The sequence below is a fragment of the Chelon labrosus genome, assembly GCF_963514085.1.
Source record: "Chelon labrosus genome assembly, chromosome: 9".
Taxonomy (NCBI): Eukaryota; Metazoa; Chordata; class Actinopteri; order Mugiliformes; family Mugilidae; genus Chelon; species Chelon labrosus.
The window spans coordinates 16492547-16510725 of record NC_140359.1 but is presented as its reverse complement, the minus strand read 5'-3'; the positions used below and the strand labels follow the sequence as shown (position 1 = coordinate 16510725).

General features: G+C 40.2%; 4 protein-coding genes across 6 annotated transcripts; 2 read left to right on the top strand and 2 right to left on the bottom strand.

The window, feature by feature from the left end:
* Positions 1-773: 773 nt before the first annotated feature.
* On the bottom strand, positions 774-7399 carry LOC311493212 (kinesin-like protein KIF24; the record flags this gene model as incomplete). The annotated part of the gene is made up of 10 exons (XM_084551772.1): positions 774-878; positions 2276-2591; positions 4068-4177; positions 4309-4380; positions 4486-4641; positions 5194-5281; positions 5600-5885; positions 6163-6356; positions 6858-7044; positions 7156-7399. The coding sequence occupies 10 exons, from the start codon at positions 7397-7399 to the stop codon at positions 774-776; spliced, it is 1758 nt and encodes a 585-aa protein (XP_084407898.1).
* A 2358-nt stretch (positions 7400-9757) lies between these two features.
* On the top strand, positions 9758-11849 carry LOC311493583 (Rieske domain-containing protein-like). Of its 3 annotated transcripts, XM_084552314.1 has the most exons (5): positions 9765-10103; positions 10239-10280; positions 10602-10798; positions 10914-10948; positions 11150-11849. In XM_084552314.1, the coding sequence occupies exons 3-5, from the start codon at positions 10627-10629 to the stop codon at positions 11438-11440; spliced, it is 498 nt and encodes a 165-aa protein (XP_084408440.1). In that variant the 5' UTR covers positions 9765-10103; positions 10239-10280; positions 10602-10626; the 3' UTR covers positions 11441-11849. The 3 variants fall into 3 exon arrangements, with proteins under 3 accessions (XP_084408442.1, XP_084408440.1, XP_084408441.1); XM_084552316.1 differs by lacking the exon at positions 10239-10280 and having other exon boundaries at positions 9758-10103; XM_084552315.1 differs by lacking the exon at positions 9765-10103 and having other exon boundaries at positions 10110-10280.
* Positions 11850-12508: 659 nt separating this feature from the next.
* gtf2h3 (general transcription factor IIH, polypeptide 3) lies at positions 12509-15715 on the top strand. The gene is made up of 13 exons (XM_084550918.1): positions 12509-12798; positions 12907-12986; positions 13091-13197; positions 13564-13706; positions 13824-13886; positions 14090-14119; positions 14192-14220; positions 14302-14376; positions 14469-14522; positions 14693-14761; positions 14866-15001; positions 15085-15121; positions 15272-15715. Exons 1-13 carry the CDS (start codon positions 12789-12791, stop codon positions 15339-15341), a joined length of 903 nt encoding a protein of 300 aa, XP_084407044.1. The 5' UTR covers positions 12509-12788; the 3' UTR covers positions 15342-15715.
* Positions 15716-15836: 121 nt separating this feature from the next.
* Positions 15837-18164, bottom strand: psmd9 (proteasome 26S subunit, non-ATPase 9). The gene is made up of 6 exons (XM_084550919.1): positions 17966-18164; positions 17775-17874; positions 17207-17400; positions 16995-17096; positions 16541-16629; positions 15837-16307 (listed from the first exon to the last, which is right to left on the bottom strand). Exons 1-6 carry the CDS (start codon positions 18089-18091, stop codon positions 16280-16282), a joined length of 639 nt encoding a protein of 212 aa, XP_084407045.1. The 5' UTR covers positions 18092-18164; the 3' UTR covers positions 15837-16279.
* Positions 18165-18179: the final 15 nt, after the last annotated feature.

Here is an 18179-nt window from a genome sequence, read left to right as displayed (position 1 = left end):
ATTTTGTTTTGCAATATCACACAACTTACTTCCTGAAATATATATTTCACAACACAGACCAAATTATTTCATCATTCAGCAAATTTAATTAATTAGAACTTTAAAACACAGTTACTCCACAGTAAGCTAAAAAAAAGACCTTACAAATACTGCAAAAAAAACAAAACAAAAAAAACTTCCAAGAGTAAAATCTACACAAGAAAACAGATGTGACTCTGAGCTCAGGTTTGGAGTAGGTTAGCAAAAAATATTAGTTGGATCTTTGGTTTGGTGTATTTTAATTCCAGGGTCAAATATTTAATAAAGCCCCCTGTCAGACAAAAGTCTAACAGCCTGACTGGTCTTTGTACAAACAGAGTCAGTGTTAGTATGGATTAAACATAAAGTAAGACTCAAGCTTGGGAAACCCTCAAATTGAGTCTAATATCAAGGGCATGCCTAAAAATGACATGATTATTTCCGTAGGATCTTTATGGAAAAATAGAAGCTACCAGTCATTCAAGTTGCCTAGTAATATGTGATGCATATTCAGATCAACTTAACCAACTATGATCAGTAAAATTAAATATGTATGAATTTTATAATATATTATGTAAACAAAACACACAACACACACATAACATAATGCAAAAATTCACAAACATACAAAGTTACATAATCCTCCCTTCAGATTCAGATTCCTCGGCATATTATTCTGATCATGGAAAAACATGTAGGCAATAATTTATATTATTTAAGTGATTGGATCATCTTCTCATCTGGGGTGCAGGTGGTTAGAGTGGCTTCAAATATGGCTGCAGCTGAGCTCTCATGCTACGCACACACTGAGCCTTTCTCTCCAAGATCTCCTCCAGTCTGTGGACATATTCTCCAAATGCCTGAAAAAAAATAAAAAAGAGTATGATCGCTTTAATATGCACAATTTACAAAGGGAAAGCAGGATGATTTAACTGAGATATTACATGCAGATTTGATATATTCTGACCATATCAGGTTGCTGACACAATAGCTTCCCCTCTTTATGACATAAAGTTTCCATCTCTTTCAGCTGCTCCAAGTGGGCCTCAACAATACACCACCTAAAGATAAATTGGGTTAGAAAAAAATATAAACATATTTTATTCAAACTACTACCCTCTAGTTTATGATACTACTATTTCTGTGGACTTTCATTATCTCTAATTTTGGGTGATTACATTAACAAAACAGTGAGACGCCTGCTACTTACTTGGCTTCTTCCAAGTCATCCACTGTGACCAGATGGACTGTGGGTCTAATTTGCTGATTGCTTGTGCTTCCTTGACCATTTAACTCTGCAGGATTGTTCAGTTGGAGTGAGTTGCTGGAATGTTTTGAATGTGCTGTGTGACATTGACTTTGCATAGTGTTGAACCGGCCAGAGACATTTTCTGACCGTGGTGTTGTAACACTAGATGATTTGTGCCCATTAGGTGCATATACAATTTGTGTGGCATTTGTTACTGGATTGTGTAAACTGGGCGAACTAGCGTTCCCAAAGTGCTGGACCAAAGGTGACATGAAAGACGTTGGCGTAGCAGCACTTGTTGAGGGTTTGAGTGTAGAAGCCTTGTTGCCAAGAGTTGGTATTGTCTCTAGTTTCTGATTGTTCTCCAGCATAACCTCAGGAATAAGGAGCTTGTTCCTCCCTGTACAAAATAAAAAGTTGTTCAAACAACAGTTTTAAGGACAGACGTGTACACACACAAATGTCCCATTTACCTTTTCCGCAGATTTTGATTTGGATGTCTTCTCTGTGCTCAGTTTGATTAGTATCTGTCACAGTTTCAGATGTGGTTGTGTGTTGGGTCTTTGCTTGTGGTAGCTCCAAATGAGACAAGTAAAATGTTTTGTCCTCACTCTCTATTACTTCCTCCACCATCTCTACACATGGGAGACGTTTTTTGTACACTATCCTTCTGTTATCTTCCCCATTCTGATCCTGAGGTAGACAGAGTGAGTTGTTGTCCCCTTGGAGGAAGGAGACAGTGGCAGCCTGTTGGTCCACTTGAAGCAGGGAAACAGTGAGAGGGTCCACGATGTAGCTAAGAGAATCTGAGTAAGTTTCATCAGGTGACATTTTGGCTTTGGGGTCTGGCTGGTTTTGTGTCTGACTGTAAGCTGGGTCAGCAGGTGTTTTAGATCCAGTGTGCGTAATGGTAGTAGTGAGAGGTAATGTAGCTGACTGAGCATGTGAAATTTGTGCATTCACTCCAAACCATGGTTGATTTTGTCTATGCTTGTTTGATGGCCCTACCTCTGAGGTATTTCGCAATGGTACAGGCAGGATGTTTGTGTTGTATTTAGAATACGTTGATTCAGGAGAGGCATTGCTAAGCTCTGCTGGGGTCAGGAATGCATTGGCATGTTCCCAAGCTGGGGAGAGGGGTCGTTCTGCAGGAGCTCGCTGACTGGGTGACTCAAAAGGAGGGTGGCTAAAGAGGTTGTTGCTGTCATCATTGTTGTAGTTGTCAGCTGCTTGTCCCTGTTCAGTACTCCACACTCCATCAGCTGCGTCATCCGAGGCATTCAGTCCTTCCACACCCACTTCCCGTCTGTCCTCTGAACCGCAGCTGTAAGAAAATCGTTCCTCAACATTTGTTGAGATTGCACCTGTCGTCGTGTTGGATGCTTCCTTCTCCGTTGTTGCCACCCAAGCCCACTTTCTCTTTCCCTCTTCCATATCAGAGGGCTTCATATCTTCCTTCCTCACGCTTGCTTCACCTGTTGTTTCCACCGACCTCTTCCTCTCAGTTTTGTGTCTGTTTTGTCCATATCCTGCCTCTGTTCCTTCCCAAGACACCCTCAAGCCTTCAGAAACGCCACCATGGTGATCCTCATCATTACTGTGATTGCGGACTGTAGAGGTTTTAGATTGTAAGTGAATCTCACCACCGGGAGAATGTCCTCTATTAGCATCAACTCTGGCCTCAACCCTTGCTGCGTATGCCTCTAAAACCTCTTCCAAACCTTGATACGTATGGGGAGAAACTGACAGACGGGAGGGGTGTCGGAGAGAAGATGGAGAAACAGAGTAAGGAAGAGAGCCCTTAGTAGAGGAAGTGATAGATGGACATGTAGAAGGTGAGAAGAGTTGGGCAGACGAAGAAGTTGATGAAGTGATAAACTGTTGGAGCTGCTCATGATACTTCTTTAGATGCCTCTCCCTCTCCTTATCCCGTTCACCAGTCTTTTGTGAGCCTGTTTCTCTTGGATTTTCTACTTTGCTCCTTTCCACTTGTCTTCTTAGTCCTATCCATTTTTTTTCCTCCTCCACTCTTCCACCTTTTTGTTGCTGACTCTCTTTTTCACTGCGGTAGAATCTTAATTCTCTTTCAGTTAAAGATAAATTACCCTCATCAGCTGCTCCCTCCTTTAGCATCCACCATGAAGGAAGCTGCTTATCTACCGGCCGTCCCTGCCCTAGCCCTGCCCTGGTACTTTGCTCACGAACAGAGTCAATCTCAATACTTCCATAGCTTTCATTTTTTATTCTTCTGCTTTCTCTTTCACCTGCTCCCCTACTCCCATGCCTTTTATCAACCATTGCCAGGCAACCTCTAACTGGTGTAATATTTTCAAGTCCAATCACTTTTCTGCTCCTCGTGTTTGCTTCCTCTACACATCTGTTGTTCTTGGGTGTGGAACAGAGAATCACATCTTTCACTCGTGACTCTCTGGTAGGTGTGGTGGGACAACATGCCTCACTTTGTCTTCCCAACTTTGGCTTTTTAGGAGGACTTTTCCCTCGGGTGCCAACACTAGTAGTGCTGCTGCTGCTCTTGGACTGGTTATGCTTTGGGGAGGGTACTGTCTTGCCTCTTCTTCGTCCTTTTAGTCCTCCTTCTCCCCTCAGCTCCTTCACCCTATAGAAGTACATAGGCTTCTCAATTAATAGTCAGTGATTATTGTCACTTATACAGATTCAACCAAATGGGAGCAAGATTGAAACGAAATTTCTCTAAGTCATGTCATTTACAGCAGGAGTGGTGGAGACTGAATTCAATAAATGTTTAATTAAACCAACTCACACACTCACAAACACTTACCGATCAGCGTATCTCAATGTATTAAGAGTGTGTTCGGTTGCTGTGTGACCAGGTGAAATGTTGGCAATCATGCATGTCATTGAGTCACCAACAAACGAGTCTTTCAAAACCTAGAACGAGAATGAAGCAGTTCAGTATAAAAACTCAGAGACGTTTAATGATCAGAGTGGAGGAACAGGAAAATCAGCAGTAAAATTTATGCATGCTTGTTTCATTAGTTGTGTCTGTCTCATCACTGTACCTGAGTAAGTTTGCTTTGTCTGAAAGGGGTGTGTGACTGTTCTCTATCGAGGGCCCGGATACATTCTTTAAGCTGAGAATAAAAACAAAATGGCAGTGAGAAAAAACGTACGTGTGCATATATATTTGACATTATATGGGATCTCTGAGTGTGTGAGCATGTGTCTGTAAAGCGCACAGCCAAAAGACTCTGGTTGATCTCAGCTCCCTCCATTCGACTCTGCCGGTCTGGTTCTTTGGTATCTGATGCCCTCTCACTTCCTGCCAGGTCCACAAACCAAATTCTACAAGCACACGCAAGAACACTTCTTAGTTCAGTCAGTTTACACCAATACTATCAGCTTCGTGTGATATAATTATCAATAACTGTAAAACTAAGACACTACCTTAACAATTTATTAAATATATCGGCCGTCACTTACCTGCCAGCTATCTGCTGGTTTGGATCTCTGAGTTGAATCTGAAGCAAGGCATGGGAACGAGAGGAGAGTGGATTCACGCCACTTGTGCCCTGCGTGCGTTCTTCTGTACCCTGTGAAATCACCTTTTTTGAGAGCAACAAAGAATCCATGAGAAGGGAGAGAGGGGTGAGAGAGACTAGAATTTCCAAGGATGTTCACATAGATCGCAGTAATACTAGTCACGACAGCAAACGTAGTAAAGTCCTGGTATTCTTTCTTGCTGGATAATATTTCAAGTGTTTGAGAATCTGTAAGTTCCGCAAGGTATGTCCTGCAACTTATCATTCAGTCATAGCAGTAGGAAACTTTAAGGTGAATACCCCCACAGCAGCCACATCCACAGTTTGATTACAGCTGTGTTAAAAACTCAGACCACCAGCTTGGGGCAACACAGCACGATGCAATATTTAAAGAAAGGGGCAAACCTCCAGCAGAGAGCGCACCGAGTCCACTCTGACATCACGCAGCCCTGAAATGTGAACCACTTTCTGTCCATCCTCCCTGGCAAATAACCTCCAGAAGAAAGGAAGACGCAGGGAGAGAATAAGAAAGAAAAAATAGACAAAAAGGATAACTAAAATTTAAACAAAACTAAAAAATGTTGTGAAAAGATGGAACTGTAATCAAGAAAACACATTTTAGAAAATTCTGGATATATATGGCTATAATTTTTGCTGTTGGTGACACAAATATGCCACTGGTCAAGTACTGACAAATATATTTCATACTTTGCTTGCTACCTGGGCATTTATCTCTTTTCTTTGGAACAAGCTCCCAGTGAAGATTCTCAATTTTTTTTTATCAAAACACAAATAAAACTTTACCACAGACCTTTTCCTGTGGTCCAACAGGTCATACAGTTGACCACAGTAGATCTCAAAGAAACTGACGTGCACTCGCAGGGACGGGTATGCGTTTGTGGTGGACAGGTGAGAAAAAATGTCCCTCGCTGCCATAGCATACAACCCTGGCCTCCCGGGAGATGAACCCAGCATTGTGTACGTCTTCCCCGCGCCAGTCTGACCATATGCAAAGCAGGTTGCTTTGCCTCTGTTAACACACACAATGCAAATATAGATGGAAAGGTGCACAGATATAAACAGGCAAAAATCTTGTGCTTAAAAACCCCAAATGAGACTCATTTCTAAAAAAACAAACAAACATGATTTGGAGACAACATATATGGCACTACTTCTACATTAATGCTAACCTACCCACTGAGCATGTGTTGCACCAAAGGATATGCTGTTCTCTGATACACCTCCTCATTGGAGCTCTCCTCCCCAAAAACCTGGTCAAGGTAGAACCTATGCTGTAGGGACAAAGGAGCAAGGGTCGTGGTATGATATAAACAAAACAAGCACAACAATGTATTCATTTCAATGAAAATCCACCCTCAGATAGATTTGTCTTTATCTCTTCAACCTGTAGTATGTATTCCGTGAGATCCACGGCTTCTTTGCTTTCATGGACAATTACACACTCTCCACCTGGAGTTGTCACAACATCTGCTTCTCCTCCTCTGCTCTCCGAGCGGGTCAGAGGTCTTTTCCTCACACACACGCTAATCCTCTGCTCCCCTGTTTGCCTGATGGACACAAATCATGGTTAAAATTAGGATGATCAAGTTCAAAAGAAACAATGCTCATACAAAATGTTCAGTCTTCATATTATAGAGACAGTCATAAAGAGCATGTAAATGCCTCCTCAAAGGAGTTGGAGACTTTATTTTTTAAATGTCTTTTGTGTTCAGTAAATTTAGATAACATACTACTGAGTATCTCATGACTGAGATAGTCATTTGTTACTAGGAGGCTAACACTCAGGACAATAATTAACCGCTGCCACTCACTTTTTGTTTATTTTGTTTGGAGCAAGAGGGGAACTCAGTGGTAGTCCGTAGTTGTAGCCAGCTGTTCTCCTTGCTTCATAAACAGGTGTTGGCTTAGCTATGTGTCCAAAAGTCCCATCCACTTCTGTATAGAGGCGTTGCTTCCGAGAGATTCCTCCTCTGTGTTTGTGTCCAAACGGTTTGTTGGTGAATGAATTTGTTGCAGGGCTGCGTATTGGTTCGTGGAATGATTCATACTTTGAAGATTTTTGGGTGTCAGAGCTGTACATGAAAATCCCTCCTGTGATGTCTGGCTTTATGTTTTCTCCCCTATGACGATCAGATGGATGACTGTGGACATCCAGTTTGTGGTTGTTGCTCCCTTGGCAGCCACACACTATAGTACCTCCATTTCTATTGCAACTTGCGTAGACATGAACAGTACCTACAGGACAAGAACATTCCTTCTGATGATGATCAATGCTTTCATTACTGAAATCAAGCCGTCTGCGAACACCTGATGGTCTGGCAAAAGTGGTTGCATTTTTACTTTTACCAGCTCCATTTTCATGCTCACCATCACTTACATCTTCATTAGGATTTCCACAGCCGACATGTTTAAAGCTACTATCTGCAGCAAAGTCTCCGTCGCCTCTATCAACATTGTAATCGAAACTATCCTCAGTCACATTATCATATCCAAGGTTCTCCAGGTCAAGAGTTTTGACCAGTTGGACTAGGTGGAAGAGTCGAATCCTGTCCTCCATAGTGCGGATTCCCAGGAGGGGGTAGTCCTCCATGGTCAGCACTGAAAGCTGGGCTGCATGACACACACCCACTGAGGTAAACCTTAAGGATAGGAGACAGAGGGAAGCAAGTATTCTTTTAGGAGAATAAAGTGCAAGTGTGAATTTGGGTGTTCTTTGAGTGAGCGTGCTTACCTGGCATAATGATGCTGTAGCCCCACCGCTGTCATACACTCATACAGGCTAAATGCCATTTCCTCTTTATCCTTCTCTCCACCAGCCCTGGGAGAGACAGACATGCCACTTTAGTGTCCTCGTCAGCTGGTCACAAAAAGCAAATGTGTATCAAAAATTCAAAGAGGACGGCTGAAGTTCCACAGAAAACAACTGCTGCAGCCCCGCAGCACTTTCCGAGATGTCCTTGCCATTTTCCTTCCCTCAGTGTTTTCTGTTAGAGAACTGTGGCCAATAGGTGCAGACCGTGTCATTACTACTACACTGCTCCGTTGCTGGTAAGCAAAGCATGGGACACCGATATGATGCTGAAATCCGACACTGGCTCAAGATGGAGCCAGGGCGACGCAGAGCCGTCGTCACACATTTCTGTATAGTAGCAAATATGATAAATATAGCAGACACTGGCAAGCAACTGCTTCTACAGTAGAATGACTAGCAGCTGCAACTGTCCTGACATATGGTACAAGTGAGGTCCTCTTCATATGCATACATAAAGTGAGTGTTGTTCATTGGTACAGTACACTGTTTTAAGCTGAGCCATAGTTCCTCTGTATGGTGAATCTGTGTACGGAGTCAATGCTGCAGTAAACTCACTGTTAATCCTGCAAATATATTAGGACGTGTTAATGCCAGCTATTAACAAGTGTCCTGGGTGATTCAGTCACAAGTAGGCATTTCAAAATATAGGCGTGAACGCACCAAAAGGTACTTTGAAAACACATTGAGAATTGCTCAGACCACCTTTGGAAGTGATCTGGGTCACATATGACCAGCTTTTTTAAATGATAATCCTTTATTAACACCTCATGGGGAAATCCTTTCTCTACGTTTGGCCCATCCATTCTACACTCAGAGTAGTGTGCTGCCACTTGTGTCGCGTCTGGGGAGCAAACTGGGGGTTAGGTGCTTGCTCAAGGCACCTCAGCCATGAGGAGGGGAGATGCGAACCTATAACCATTCAGTAGCAAAGCTGCTTCTCTAACCACTACAACCACTTCACATTGACTACCCAGTCACTTTGTAGGACGAATGAAGTTTTGCTTCATTCATTTTGAAGTAAGTGCGGGATTATGATTATGGAACAAAAGAGTGCCTATGCAAAGTAATGGAGCACCTGAAGAGAAAATAAACATACAATATTCTGGAGGATAGACTGCTAGAAAGGGATGTTATTATTAATTTTTTTATATAAGTTATCCATGCATCAGTTAATGAACTACAGTAAATAAAATGTAAACAAAAGTTCAGCTTGTATTTATGGCTGCAGAGCATAAAGAGGTGAAGTAGACACCTGTCCATGTGTACTGTCAGAACAAACCCACACTCAAAAAACAAAGGAAAATGTTTTAAAATATCCAAAATTATACACTGTCAAATACACTAGATAAATAATGTGCTTAGTTAGCAAATAGTTTTATGTGTGAACTGGCCAACTGTAAAAGCATTATTATAAAATGCAAACACCGACAGAAGACTTACCAGACTCACTCCAGGCTTTCTTTAGCAGGAAGTTTATTCTGCACGAGCAAACCGCAGCGACAAAATGCATGAATTTTTCACAAAGTTGTTAGCTTGAGTAGTGTCACTATTTCCGTACACAGGGTGGTCTCCATGGCGACGAAAACGGTCCGGGAAGTGCGCTTTGTTTTGGAGCACGGGTCCTGTTCAGGCCGGCCTCCAATTAAAAACAGTAAATGTTATGAAATGCACAAAGGACGACCTGTAAAATATGCTCCGTTCAACATGACAGAGAGAGAGAGATGGAGATTATCCTACAGAGGGATTAATGCCCACCAGCAAACCCACTAAGACAAAAAGCCTTCTCAGACTAAACCATTAAGACATTTACCCCACTGGCTTTACAGAATAGAGGGCAGAGACAACTACTACCATGATTTATGTGCTGGCTTTAGAAATTATATCACAGATACTGTTATTGTTTTTACTTCATAACACGACCTAGCTATAGTAGACGGTCTGATTGCATTGTAATATACATTTTTTTACAGTAAGCCCATTGTCTTTATATAGGCTACAGTATGAAGAGGGATAAATGCCCACCAGCTTTATATACAATATAAAGTCAATGTATAAGTATATAAGTTCTTATATAAGTTTATATAAGCACAGTATACAAGTACATATTATGGGTAGGAGACAATGTTATCTTCGTTCCGTGTTTCACTGGGGACGACATTGGATGTAACACACAACATTTGCACTTCCTCAAACCTGCCGACTTTCTGAAAAACTTCAAAGTTAATTTTATAATTTGGTACAGGTCCAAAATATTTATCAGGCCTGCTTGTGATAGATAAAGCACTAGCACACTCGTGTGTGTCGTTTTCATGTGATAAGTCTCAAGTCCCGCCCAGGACATGCGGCCTCATTAGCATCTTCAGCAGCCAGTTCCCACTTGGAGACTACCACAGGAGTCCCATGAGAAGGACTGCCATGACAACCAGCTGCAGGACCTAGAGGTGGCATTCAGAGTCACAAGTGCAACCGGACTACATAAAAGGTAGGTTAAAAAAAAAAAAAAAAGACAAACAAGGAGAGGAACTTTGGGACATTATTAACTCGTGATGTGTTTCTGACTGTGTTGTGAGATTGAGGAGTATTATTTGTTTAAAATTTGTTTTCATTTTATGTCAAGTTTTATAGAAGAAATGACTGACCGAGGACAGAAAATCAGGAGGTAACTAAGATGGACAATAGTGAGATATTGTATTAGCGGGATGAAACTGATTCTGATGGAGTTATAAAAGTTCTCATTTAATCTCTGTCACACTCTTTTTTACATGTAAAATACATCAAAACATCTGGCACTTTAATTGTAGGGAGTATTTATGATGTGTATTTATAAAAGACTAAAAAAAAGACGCACGCTAATGAAGAAGATTCTCAGAAGTGGGTAACCACAATGCTTTTCATTACTGTCGTTAATATCTATTTTGCTGTTATGTTTTCAAAAATAAAACTACTTTTAAAATATACTGATATTCAATCTGCTGCCAAGAAACCTGCTGTGAGAGGTGATCAGTATGTCATCTAGCGAGGAGACTTCTCAGACTTCATCATCTACCTCTCACTTCATCGGAAAGAAGGATGACATTATCAAGACTGGGCGTGTGACAAAGCTGGTGAACGGATGCAGAGATGTGCTGGTCTTGTACCACGAGGGACAGTTTCATGCAATGGACATGCGGTGCTACCGTAAGTGTGATGTTGTGACCTAATGCATGAAGCTATAATTGTATATTTTATTGTTTTATAAATAATTATAATTATTGTTATTTGCAATGTCTTATCACATGTTTCTTACTGACAGATTCAGGCGGTGCGTTACAATATGGAGACATTGAGGTGAGTTTTCTACTGAATATTGAAATAAGTTAAGTAAAATATATCACTAATTGCTATTCACAAGTTGAATACTTGCATGTGTCTTGTTGAAGCTTTCCTTTGTATGAAGTAGCTCATAAATATTATGTTTACAGCTATGATTACAGCCTTTTACTGTTATATCTTTTTTCTCTAACAACCTTCATGCTGTGCCACTGTTAGGAGTTCAATGGACGTCTGTGCATCGTGTGTCCGTGGCACAAGTACAAGATCACATTAGCAGAGGGCGAAGGGCTGTACCAAGCTGTGGAAGATCCTAAGGCCAAACCCCTGAAGACTTACTGGTGCTCCAAGGGTGTCAAACAGAGAATCCATAAGGTCACTGAGGTCAACGGGGATGTATATGTAACGCTGAACGACTCCAGCGAGGCCATCGAGTCAGACACTTACCAGACTGAGAAATACAGGACTGTTTCACTCAAAACCGAGACAAAACCTAAAGCCAAGAAATAGTTACACACTCAAGGATTCTGTGATTAAACAATGAAAACTACTTAAATGCTTCAGGGACATTTCATGTTTTGTTTTTTTTTACATTCACAAGTTTTTATAATCTATTTCCAAATAATACCTGAGACAAATATAGGAATATAAGATGAATTTTTGTGTGATTTTTGTGTTTGTCTAGATGTGAGAGGAAAAAAGCCTGACAAAAAAATATTTGATCTTGATGATGAAGATGATTAAGATTAAATAAAGACAGTTCCTACAAGATGTGTTTGGTGATCGACTCATGCTCTGATCTTGTTCATCTTCGTCATGACAATACTGCAGACATAGATCATGGTGATTAATGTTTTGATTTTATGATTTATGAAGAATATTTGGGTTTCTAGTTGAATAAACTGACAACTACACTGTTTACCTTTCTTGAGAGTAAATAATCTGGTTAGGCTTTGCAGCATCTTGCTGCAGGGCTCTGTTCAAATTGTGAAATTCAGCATGGACACAGTTTTCATCTTGTAAAATATGACAACGTATGGCTTTTCTCTGGTTTATATCGCTGTAAACTATATCTAGGAATTGGAAAATTCTCATGAGCGTATATATAAAAAAATCTTTTCTGTCATCCTATAGATCGACCAATTCATTTCTAAATCAGGAAAAGTAACTGACAGAAGATTGGATTATAAAAATTGCAGTTAATTTCAGCCCCAATTAAACCACAACATTAGATCAGCTTGTAAAATTTGAGGCATGCTTATTTACTAACTACCCACTTTACAAAGAAGTCAAAGTAGCTCCCCTCATACAGCTATATCAGCTTAACTTCTTCCACATTTCTACATTAGAATCTATAGTCCAGTAACTCACATAGGGTTTTGTCTGCATAATATGCTTAAAGTATATTTTCTTAATAATGCTTACTAAGATTTTAAATACACAATGTTTACTCGTCATGGAGTATTTTATATAGATGTTTTGTTACTTATACTTACGTAAAACATTTTAATACTTCGGTTTATACTTGTGCTGGTGAAGTTTGAAGTTTGAATCTACGCTACATGAGAGCACACGCTAGGGGGCAGCAGAGCAGCAGGAAGACGTAGCTTGTCGCACACCGATGACGCACAAATATTTCAGTGCGACCAGAGTGCGACTGATGTGGAAGTGACAATAGGAGAGTGGTTGTGTGTGTGTTTTTTATTTTATTTCGATCAAAATCAGGCGTCTTCGGCGTCTGAATGTTTGGACTATAAAAGTCTCTCAAATTTGTAGATTTCTTATAAAGTTTAACATTAACGATGAAAGCTAACAGAAGATAAAACTCTCTTACTTTCAAAAAAAATAACTTGCAGTGATGGCATCAGGTATGTATGCTTCTAAACACAATGATTTACTTCTGCTGTTTGTTTAAGGGGAGGAGGGTGATTGGCATTTGCTGTATTTCTGCTGAAAAGTTTCCAAATGTTCCGCAGAGGATGAAATCAATCTGCTGGTCATCGTCGTGGATGTAAACCCCATATGGTGGGGCCAGCAAGTTCAGCGTGAGCCAGAGGTATTACCAATAATATGGCGGACATTATATTCAGACCATTAATGGCTGTGCAGTTTAGAAATGTTATTAATTCTAAACAACGCTGTCCTCTGGTCTCCGCCCAGTTCACCCTGTCCAAGTGTCTGGATGCAGTCATGGTGGTGGGAAACTCTCACATGGCCATGAGCAGGACTAACAAGCTGGCTGTCATCGCCAGCCACTGTCAAGACAGGTAACACTGGGGCTCAGAGGGAAACTGTTACTCTGGGAAATTTATTTGACAGTTTTAAAGTAAGATTTAAAAACATAAAATCAGGTGATGGTCTTACATTTTCATTTAAATGACAGTCGGTGGCTTAAAGGTGATGTATAATTAAGTTAAAAACTATTTTGTTATTTGAACGAGGCTTGTCCCTTAGGTTTGGAGCCCCTGGACTACAGTTCTTAGCAGCTAATCATTTAATCCACCTCCACCTTGGTACACTACAACAGTAAAATGCAGTTTTTTTTTTATTGTTTGCTTAATTTTTGCATGGTTGTACTAGAATGTGAGTAATTCACTACTTATATGCACATCTCTCCACTTTCTTTATTTCAGTTACTTCCTCTACCCCAGTAAAAGCTGGAAAGCCGGGGACAGTGGTGGGGAAGAGGCATCGTCCAGCGGGGATGGAAAGTACGAACTCCTGGCAGTGGCTAATAACCTTATCGTGGAAGAGATCAAGAACGTTATGTCAAACAGTGAGTACATGTACACGTTGCTATCTTTGCTATGCATGGATTATATTTACTTTATTCTCAGGTATTTAGCAAAGCTGCCAAATGTTGTTGACTCATTTGTGTCATTTGTGATTCCAGCTGAAGTGAAGGGAAATTCCACAGATACTTTGTTGGCTGGATCTCTTGCCAAAGCTCTCTGCTGTATCCTTTAACAGTTTTATCATTTTATGACATGTTGTGGATTTTTATTGAGATAATCTAACGTAAAGTAAGAGCAAATTACGATCGACTGCAGTTAGCATACGAGTTAAATGACGAGCTACACAGATCTTCATCTTTTTTCCTTGTATGAATGATTGTGGCTGAGATGTTTTCCAAGTTTTTCTTAAACCTTTAAAATCCAGATATTAACAGGGTCTCAAAAGATCTGGAAGGTAAGCATTTAATGTTATCCTTTGATTAATTCAGTTTTTAGCACTCTATAATGTACGTTATTTCTCTTTCAGTTGGACAGGACATTAAATCGAGAATATTGGTAAGAACAATCTAACTCCACAAGTATGTTCGTTCTCTTATCCTGGCATGTTGTTAACACAGCCTCTGTTTTTCTGGATAGGTGATAAAAGCAGCTGAGGACTGCGCCCGTCAGTATATGAATTTCATGAATGTGATTTTTGCTGCCCAAAAGCAGGTAAATTTATAAATCTTACTTCAGAGTGCAATTGTTTCATTTAAAAAACAAAAAACAAAAAAAAACACCTTGTTTTTTTTATTTTAAAACAGAGCATCCTGATAGATGCTTGTGTGTTGGACTCAGAGTCAGGTCTCCTTCAGCAGGTAGGTTTTTGCAATTGCAATTTTACAGAAACCACAGAATATCAAACTACTGATGTATGGATATTAAATAGAGCATGGTGAAGAAATATTACCATCCATGCTGTGTGGTAGTTGAGCATATTAATATCATTAGTGTAAGCCAGGAGTGTGATGTTTGTTTTCTTTTTTAGGCTTGTGATATAACTGGAGGATTGTACCTGAAGATACCACAGAAAGCAGCCCTGGCACAGTATCTTTTGGTGAGAGCGCAACACAGTTCGACACATTCCAGAGGATATTGTTTGTCTTCTTTCAACATAAAGACGGTTGTTTTTTGTGTCGATGGTGGCGTTTTATCAAACAGTGGGTGTTCCTGCCCGACTCCGACCAGCGCTCTCAGCTGGTGCTGCCACCGCCTGCACACGTGGACTACAGAGCCGCGTGTTTCTGCCACCGTAACCTAATTGAAATTGGTTATGTGTGCTCGGTTTGTCTCTCAAGTGAGTTCCAGTTAGAGGAAGTAAATGCATAAGCAAAGCTACTATGTTTTATTTGGTGACTCATTTTTTGTCTTTTTTTGCAGTATTCTGCAACTTCAGCCCCATTTGTACAACATGCGAGTGAGTGTTTTTTTTTTTTGGTTGTTGAAAGATTTATACCACACCTTGAAGCAAAAGCTATTTTTTATTGGTAGTACATCCGACACCTGTACCATGTGATTATCTAATCTTCATTTCATCTCCATTAATGTCAAATGTTTCTTTCTTTAGGACTGCCTTCAAAATCCAACTACCACAGATGGTCAAGCCCAAAAAGAAGAAACTCAAGCAAGCCATGTGAATTCTGAATTTAGTTTCTATTTATATTAAGAATAGACTATTTTGTTGGTGTAGATTTGGAAGATTAAGAGAGGTCCTTGAAACGTCTCTGAAGCAGCGGGGCCTTATAAACATGTTGAGTTGACCAACATTGACTGTTAAGATATGGACTGAACGCTGATACTTTTCAAATAGTTTCTTAGCAGAAACAATTGTTTCCCTGATTCTCGTCAGTTAGAAATGTATTTATATTTAACATATAAAACATGCACTCAAACATGTGGCCCAAGAATACAACATGTCTTCTCAAGTCTTAACCTTTTTTGTTCATATAGACAGAAATAGATAAAGCCTACATGTAAATAGAGTTTTTGCTTTTGAAAGAAAAAAAGATGCTGGGTATTTTGGTGATGTAAACTTTTATATGATAAAAGCATGTTATGTTTCTATAAATGTTTGTCGCAGCTTTTTGAAATAGCCGTCATTGTGTGGATAACGTAAAGAGTAGTTCAGACTCTTTAACTTGTCTCAGCTTTATTGATCATTAAGACGTGTTGAAGTGGAAATATTTTACAGTGCAAAAACTGTTCAGCTTTCAAACTCAGAGAACAATTGTCAGATTCAATCAAAATAATTAATTGTGGAAAGTTCTTACAATTTCCAAAGATTTCTTGCATAATGTTTCATAAAGAGTTAAAAATAAGCCTTTAGTCATAGTGATAGTAGCAAAGTGTACGGTTGCAATGTTTATTCAGCTCTCAGTCTGAGTCATGAAGTAACAAGAAGTATTTTGACATATTTTCATATAAGATTGTGTGAAGGAAATGGTTGCAAATCTTTATGAAGATATTGAAAATTTTAATCTGATTGAAGTTTTGCAGTATGTACAAAGTCAGCATGAAACCACTCAGTGGGGAATATAAGTGGAGAAAATTGCAATTCTGCACAACGTCGTGGCGATTATCGCTGAACTGGAACAATGTTGCATCTGAAAAACAAAAACAAGAACAGGCTTGTGTGACATGGACAACTTAATATCTGCTATTTAAATAAGTATGTGTTCTGAATTGTATTTTATCAGCTTCACTAGATGGCAAAACACTAAAAACATTTCCTTGTCACACTAGAAGCTTTTCAGGAATTTTATCTTGTGGGTTTTCTAATATTAGCTACTCTACCAGCCTCTCAAACACATAGTTACTGTGACAGTGTCTCACTCACCCCAGCAGACCTCTGCCAGACCATCGCTGTGGAGTCAAGCTCATCTGAACTTTCTGGTCAACCCGGATGACAGTGACGCGCAGTGGTTTCTGTAGGAGAACATGGCACTGCAGTTATAGATAAAATGCTCAGCAAAACGTCACTGGCGACTGGTTGGACAACAAAAAATATCTAACAATTACCATAAGACCTTTCCAGATCTTTCCAAAAGAAAATCTGTCTAGTTACAGTAAGTTATAGAAGTGATACTGTCAGGAAATCAAAAGAAATTTTAGCTTCAATCTCAGATTTACAGTACATCAATAATTTTATCTGGGTAACTTGTTTATTGGGGGTTAATTTACACAATAAACTGTGTACCAAAACATTAAATTACTACACTAAAATGAAACTGATAGGTGATCAACAATATTTGATTTATTGCCAATAAAAGCAGTTGCGTGTCACGTCTTACCCCTTCGCTGTGTTGTACCACAGAAGCAATGTTCTGGAGGTTCTGAAAGTTCTGCGTGTTCACAGAGCCAAACTCGATGACTTCATCACCAACTCTGAGTCCCTTTGAAAGAAAACCACCGATCACAACATTCACGGGGACAAAAACACATACTTGCCACTGTAAGTCTTAGATCTCATCTACATAGGAAGAACGTGGTTTACGTCACTCACAGCGGCACAGGCAGGTGAGCCGTCTGTCACAGCATCCACCCGGGCAAAGGGAGGGGGCAGGGTGACCTGATGCTCCATCGCCTCCACCTGGGCCTCTGCCTCATCCTGTGACCGCTTGGCTTTCTCTCGGGCGTGCAGCTTGTGCAGGGCTTCTTCGATCTCTACCATGATGGCCTTGTGATCGTTCTGCAGGCCTGAAAGACACAATCAAGTCTTTATCTTTACTGCACATAAGTTTTTTAACAGATAGACTTACTGTGTCAGAGCTGAGTCTGTTACTTAATCAGTTAATCAATGGTTCAAGCAAATAGGACACTGACATGAGAAGTTGGAAAGGTTATTTGACATACTACTACATTTTGTCATATTATAAACCTATAAATGAAACGTTTAGACTTTGTTTTGTTTCAATAGCACTGAGTCGTCCTTACACTGCTATATAGAGACACAATCAACTTATCACAATAGGATAATTACGACTCCCATTATCTGAACGACCGTATCAGACTTTCACATTGTCCCCTGCTGTCATAGAAAACACCAGAAACAAACACACACCGCCGCTTACATGATATGTTGTGCCTCGCTGTCCTGATCTGGTACACATTAACATCTGCGCGGGGGAATCCCTCCTCGTCAACCAGAGGACCTTCTACTCCGACACCTTGCTGTACACAACAACGTAAACAAACACACATTTAAGCTAGCTAGATGTAGCTAGCTGAGTTAGCCTAGTGTCTAGTTTGACAGCAGACTTACGTCCTGTAAAACGTCGTAATAAGCTTTTATCTGTTCTTCAATGTCATCTTTCTTTTTCATAAGGTTTTTTACATCTTCCATAGTTATTTCCGAGTTTCCAGAACTGTTTTCTGCAGTCATCTTCATGGTTGCTGCTGCGTGAGCTGGCTACAACTACAATGACGCCACTTCCGGGTTGCCTTCTTCTTCTTCTGTGTTTGGTAGCGCAGCACTT